Raw genomic sequence first — 6,888 nt, 5'->3', positions numbered from 1 at the left:
TGATCCACCACGTGTAGATGTTCATCGACCCAGATTTTGATCAAGACGACGACTTTTATTAGTAAGTTTTCTTTCACTATCATCGAGCTCTCTCATCCACCTTCGAATAAGTCTAGGAGCCTCGTTTCTCGTTACAAGTGATCCTACACGATCATCTGCATCGCCTGACACACAAATGTACTCTACTTTTAGATTTATTTCTCTTATGGTTGTAAATTCTCCTCACTCGTGAGTATTGGGTCTGCCTCCTAACGTCAAGAGGATAATTCTTGCATCCCTAAGACGAGGGTGTTGTTCCTCTTGATCTCGATGACCATAACGAGAAGTTTTGTCCAAATGAACTTGACGGACATTGTTGTTAACAACGATTCAAGTGATGGTAGATCTAGCATGTTGAGAGATCTCACCGACAATAAAAAGTTTTTAAATGGATCGTATGTGCGCATACGAGCTGATAAGATATTTGACGAATCAATAAAATTCCTTCTCTCTTTTCCATAAAATTCTCACATACAGCATCAAATGTTGAATTCAATATTTGTCAAAACCAAATGTAAGGTGCATGACGATTCGATTTTGACATCTCATAAATCGTTCACAATTCTTATTTATCAGTGTAAATATAATAAATTATTAAAATTTAAATAAAATATTAATTAAATATAAATAAATATAAAATTCATGGATGCCATAAATATATATTAGTTAATAAACAACTAATAGAATTATAATAATATATTAAATAATATTTTAATATTAAAATATATTTCATTTTTATTCCCATTAATCCGGGATACAGAAGAGCTTATGTTTATTTGTTGAAGTGGCGTGCGCAAAGTGAAAATATAAAAGTAAGAAAAAGAAACAGTCGTTGTTGTGGGTAGATCCCCACTACAGTTTCTTGACCCCAACTCACACTCCAACGACCAAACACAACAACACAACTCCAGATTAAACGCACACATTCCTTGCAATAAAACACACACACACACACACACGCATACACACAACTCATCCTGTATCTATCTCCCCTCTCAGACCACCTCCATTTCACATCCCCCAATCTCCACCCCATCCTCTTCATTTTTTGGCGGGAAAATAACTTCAATCCTCCGGAACAATACTTACAAAAAACTGTATCTATCTATCTGTTATGAAGAAGCAGCTTAAAAAGTACTACTCACACTTAAAACACAACCAAACTGAAAAGAGATGGATGTTTCCATTAGCTATAGCCTCAATTGTATCTCTATTTCTTTTGTTCATCGGAACCCTAACGTGCTCCGACGGAACTCCGGTGATTCCGTTTTACCGATACGCAGCTTTATCCGATGACTCGTTGTTCATCGAATCCAAGCTGCGTGTTGTTCCGGTGTCGAAACTACCGCCTCCGCCGCGTCTGGCGTACTTCATTTCGGGTTCTGTTGGCGATGGAGCAATGCTGAAGCGGACGTTGTTGGCATTATACCATCCGCATAATCAGTACATTGTGCATCTTGAGGCGGCGGCGGGGGAGGAAGAGCGGGTGGAGTTGTTTGAGTTTGTTAGGGAGTTTGGTTTGTTTAAGAGGTTTGGGAATGTGATTGTCATGAGGAAGCCTAATTTGGTTACGTATCGTGGACCGACTATGGTTGCCAATACGTTGCACGCTGCCGCCATTTTGTTGAAGGAAGGAGGGGAGTGGGATTGGTTTATTAATCTTAGCTCTTCGGATTATCCGCTTGTTACTCAAGATGGTGAATTTCTTTAAGTTTTTGAGTTTTTTGATGTTGTTGATTTTGTGATTGTTGTGTATTGAGTTTTGTTTTGTGTTTAGATCTGCTTCATACATTTTCGTATTTGCCGAGGGATTTGAATTTCATTGATCATACTAGTGATATTGGCTGGAAAGAGTAAGTGATTTAGTTGATTTCTTTTATGTTATCCAATTTCATTTTATCTATTAGTTGTTTGATTGTTTGATTCTATAATCAATGTAGGTTTCAGCGGGCGAAGCCGGTGATTGTGGATCCAGGGTTGTATCTGACAAAAAAGAGTGATGTTTTTTGGATTACTCAGCGAAGAAGTGTGCCAACAGCGTTCAAGCTTTTTACAGGTAAAATTGGGTATATTTTGCGTGTATCTGTTTCTTTTTCAATTTACTCTACTTCCTCAAATGGCTCACCTCAGTTAGCTGTGTGGAATCCTTTGGATTGTGTATTGAATTTTACTCATTGATTGTTTGGTGTGTGGATCTGATTACTATATAAGATGTAAGTTGTGGGCACAAAACCCACTAACTAGTTCGAGTGACTATTGTTGTACTTGTACATCTGTCAATCCTTTCCATTTTCTTTTGCCATGTGTTACACTTGTAATTTCGTAGTGAAAATTCTGCACTACATGTCTACTTGCTGTAGCGTGTTTCTCTAGCAACAAACTCTTCTAGATATCAAATTGACCACACAGAAAAATGCTGTAGTAATTGGCCACCAAAAGCACAAAAGTGATGGAGGGCTGTATGCAACTGATAGCTTCTAAATAGAAATCTATTTTTTTCACAAAACCACAAGCAGTATCTTGGTTTTATATGCTAATAGCAGTTTCTTACTAGCAAGCCCAGTAATCATCCTTCTTCGAGAATTTGGTTCTTAGTTATCTGAGCCTTTGGTCAGTTGCACAGAGATTGTATCGACGATCTTTTTTATGGGGTTCCTTTCTCAGCAATTGACAAACTTTTTTGTTGATATATGATCATCAATCTATCAACTTCCTCAGGCATTCAGATAACCAGTTTTTGTTAATCTATGATCATCCATCTATTGCTTTCTTTGCATGATACTATAAATCATCCTCACTGAGTTGATTTTCCTCGTAAAATGACCAAAGAACTTCTATGAAGTATTGACTCAAGTTATTTATGTGATGAAAGAGATAAAATATCAAGTCACCACATTTTGTTAGTAAGATGCTTAAATCGTTTCCTCGGTCCAAAGCAACTATTAAATATGGATTGATTGTGACTTGTGTCTACATATTAATCAACAATTATGTAAGTTATAATGACTCTTTTCCCTGTGAGGGATGACAGTTTTGAAATAAGTGCTACAAGGAGTTGGTAATAATGTCAAATGTACGATTTCTTGTATATCATGGAATGCTTATGACTAGCATACTCATAAATTATACGAGTTAAAATTGTCTTTTAATTGTATAGTTCTTTTCCTAACGACTGTCCCTGCCTGAGTTGATTTCTCTGTTATGCTTCATATCTTGATCCAATGCAAGAAATGTCACATTACCTAAGGCTCCTATTTTGATATAAAGGGTTTTTTGCACGTAGATTCTCCAATAAAGAAGCTCGCAAGCAGACTACTTCTCCATTAATGTCCTTCTGGTGTATGATTTGTTTATAGTTTATACACACACAAGATTATATATATGTATGTGTGTGTGTTGAATGTTGAAGTACCTGCACCTATAGTGTACCAATCTGAGAGCTTAAAAATAAGAATTGTTAAACTAGACATGGTCAGGGGCTATAAGGAAGCTAGCCATTTAACACAAATCATGACGTGCTGCCATCTTACACAAATCATGACATGCTCCACCACTTGAATCCAAGTGACAAAATCCACCAAAATAAATGGTAGGTGTCCAAAGACATGTTAACGTGTCGAGTGTTCTACATAGATACTCAAGGCAAGATAAAGAGTCTGGGTAACATAGCAATTACTTGTAAAAAAGCGAACTCGCGCATATGGCTACATCTCAACTACTAATGTAGATCGATTTCGTCGATGCTGTGAAAATCATGTCTTAACGGTCTCCAGCAGAAGTGCTTGCAAACAAATTAGCAATCCTTTTTCTAATCAGTAGGCTGCTGGAAACCACATCTTATACATTGCAACTTTAATTCATGATGTTGGTGTGTGCATTATCCAAGTGTGCAGCATAGGTTTTATACTTTTTTATATGTTTTAGGTTGTAGCTATTGTAAAGTATATACTAATGATTAATAAATAAAAATTAAAAGCTTTCCATCTAAAAAGAGAAGCTTAGAATTTGCAGCCGAGGAGCGCTCGCGTGCTTACACACGCACACACACACACACACACAACCCATGGCATAGATCTGATGGGGTTGAATTTGTTAGTTTCGTGAGGATTTAGGAAAGTGAATATGAGCAGAATTGTGAAAGAACAATCAAGTATCATAGGATAAATTAAGACACTATGTGTTATGTTTTATCTTTGCTTACAATTCAATTAGTCAACAGTCCAGATTATTTGGTTCACATTGTAAATTTCATGTCTTTTGTCTTATTTGGTCTAGCAGAGATTTAGTAAGGGCTTGGTAGTCTAGATGATAGCAGACTGAGGATGAATAACTGAAAGACAGTAATGCACACTTAGACTTTGATGTCTACTGTGCGTTCTGTAACTAGCAACTTAAGAGCTTTACAGACGAGCCTGGACTTTTCACGAGCACCACAAACATGAAATTCCAATGCAAGTTTATAAATGTATTTGAGGATGTATACATTGAAATCTAATTGACTAATTGCAGGTAGCACATATTTCCGTTTTCTGTCACCGTGTTTATCTTGTACTTAGGGAAACATATTCAAAGGCAAAGTTACTTTTGGCTGATCTTGTTTACCGTCATATCCCACTCGGAAGTAGGGGATAGGGGAGGATTAAATCTATGTAAACCTTGCTCCTCCAACTAGCAGAGATGATATTTCTGTGATGACCCTCGACTTTAAAGAAAATTCTTGGAATGTTTTGGAAAGTTGTTGAAAGTTTTTTTGACTTGGATCACTCAGTTTGAAAACATTAGAACTCTGTAACAACTAGAGGCGATACATTTTTATAGGAAGACTTTTCAGGCTATAAAGTGCTCCTTTTTCTTGCTTAAAGTGCAACTATGATACATGATTCTCCATATTACGCTTCAGTTTTTTTTCCTGTTGCTTTCATATTCTTCATTAGGTACATTCTTGGGACTTGTGTCATGCTTAGCGTGGATACTGAATAGTTCATATTTTACAAGATTCTGGTTCTGTTTGGTGTTTGGCTTATGGTGTCCCCAGCAGAAGTCATAATAAAAAAAAATGTGTGAGGAATGTATTTACGTCCTTTTGACTTTTTTCATTAAGATGCATAAAAAGCACACTTCCGTGTTTTATTTTTTTAGTTTATTTACTGAATTAAAGTTTAATGTTTATATTTTATTCAAAACAAATTTAATCATAATATGTGGAAGTATATATTCTTTTTGTACTTCAAAATACATGCAAAAAGTTAAAAGGACATGTAAAAGGGGGCGGAGGGAGTATTATTCTTGAGTTGAGCAATATGTTAGTATTGTCATGCTTCAAGCTTTGTTTCATACTTTATATGCAGCAAGATTTACTATGTTTTGAATCTTTTGATAGAGAAAAATGACATGGTGCCTTAAAATAATTCATTCTTGCGCTTACTAAAGACATTAGACTTTTCATCCATGCATAGTTGGTAAATCATATGTGCTTTGCCTACAGGTTCTGCTTGGATGGCACTTTCAAGACCTTTTATTGATTACTGTATATGGGGATGGGACAACTTACCGCGAACAGTCCTTATGTACTACACAAACTTCATCTCTTCCCCTGAAGGATACTTTCACACAGTAGCCTGCAATGCTCACGAGTTCAGAAACACCACTGTAAATAGTGATCTCCACTACATATCATGGGACAACCCCCCAAAGCAGCATCCCCACTACCTTACTGTTGAGGATATGCAAATGATGGCCGGGAGTAATGCCCCATTTGCAAGAAAGTTTCATCAAGATGATCCGGTGCTGGACAAGATTGACTCTGATCTGTTGTTTCGAGGTCGAAACATGACTGTACCTGGTGGTTGGTGCATAGGGAGCACGGAAAGTGGCAGTGATCCATGCTCTGTTGTGGGCAATATTACACAACTAAGGCCAACTATCGGAGCAAAGAAGCTAGAAACTTTGATCAGTTCCCTATTATCGAATGATAATTTCAGACCACGGCAGTGCAAATTGTAAAAGATAAATCTTGTAGCAGGAAAACAGCATAATTGTTTTGGATGTATGTATTGTTATGGGAGAAGGGTTGACAAAGGCCTATTTGATAAATAGAAAGCTTTAGGTAGGAAATGACTGCAGAAATTTTTACTGGTTTCAATCAGAAAAACTTGCTGCATGGGGTAATCGGCTGCTTAGTAACTTTATATTAATGTATTGATGAGGGTTGTAGTGGTTGCAGCCATTTTGTTATTATTACCCCCATCAAGCTGCTGTAACGTCTACCAGGATCATTCCTATGATGAGCAGGGTCTGGTGAAGGAAAGTAGAGGGGATTTTGGAGTTTCTTTGTTTGTGAATGACGTCTCAAGGTAATATATGATAGTTATTTTTTGAGTGTTGTAAGAATGTGAAATATAGACAATGGAAATGTTATAGTATATGGTTTTGTAAAAGCGTCCAATGGACTGTGCAATTTGCAATCCTTATGTTAGACAAGCAATAACATGTAAAAAGATAAAACTTCGTTTCATTAATCTGTCTATCTTTTGTTGCCAGGCAATTGGAGTCTGTTTTGCTCTCTTCTAAAACATTTATTGCTAATTTTTGGGTTAATTTACTTTTACATCCCCTAGCTTTGGCTGTTGGACACTTTCTTAGACTTTACTTGGAAAATGGACCGTTTAAATCCCCTAGCTTCCATGCACAGAACAATGTGGGTTATAGCCCCTAGTAATACTCTCCACTCCACACAATATAGTACATTTTATTATGTTAATTGCAGTAAAATATCACTTTTATAGGCCAACTAACAAATATACTTATTTTGAGTATACCGACTATTTATTTTTAGCAACTTTCAAATGG

The 6,888-nt window shown here is 36.6% G+C and overlaps 1 protein-coding gene across 1 annotated transcript; it reads left to right on the top strand.

Annotated features, from left to right (window-relative positions):
• The first annotated feature begins 877 nt into the window (after positions 1-877).
• On the top strand, positions 878-6,553 carry LOC141666724 (beta-glucuronosyltransferase GlcAT14B-like). The gene is made up of 4 exons (XM_074472887.1): positions 878-1,736; positions 1,817-1,892; positions 1,980-2,095; positions 5,525-6,553. The coding sequence occupies exons 1-4, from the start codon at positions 1,154-1,156 to the stop codon at positions 6,040-6,042; spliced, it is 1,293 nt and encodes a 430-aa protein (XP_074328988.1). The 5' UTR covers positions 878-1,153; the 3' UTR covers positions 6,043-6,553.
• Positions 6,554-6,888: the final 335 nt, after the last annotated feature.

Source organism: Apium graveolens, chromosome 6, assembly GCF_009905375.1.
Source record: "Apium graveolens cultivar Ventura chromosome 6, ASM990537v1, whole genome shotgun sequence".
Taxonomy (NCBI): domain Eukaryota; kingdom Viridiplantae; phylum Streptophyta; class Magnoliopsida; order Apiales; family Apiaceae; genus Apium; species Apium graveolens.
The sequence above is the reverse complement of the archived record's forward strand: the minus strand, read 5'-3'. Positions and strand labels throughout refer to the sequence as shown.

What these genes read in the sequence shown, in the direction of transcription:
- LOC141666724 (XM_074472887.1), top strand. Translation starts at nt 1,154, where the DNA reads ATGAAGAAGCAGCTTAAAAAGTACTACTCACACTTAAAACACAACCAA. An exon ending in AGTGATATTGGCTGGAAAGA is followed by an intron (nt 1,893 to 1,979) that starts GTAAGTGATTTA and finishes TAATCAATGTAG; the next exon opens with GTTTCAGCGGGCGAAGCCGG. An exon ending in AGCGTTCAAGCTTTTTACAG is followed by an intron (nt 2,096 to 5,524) that starts GTAAAATTGGGT and finishes CTTTGCCTACAG; the next exon opens with GTTCTGCTTGGATGGCACTT.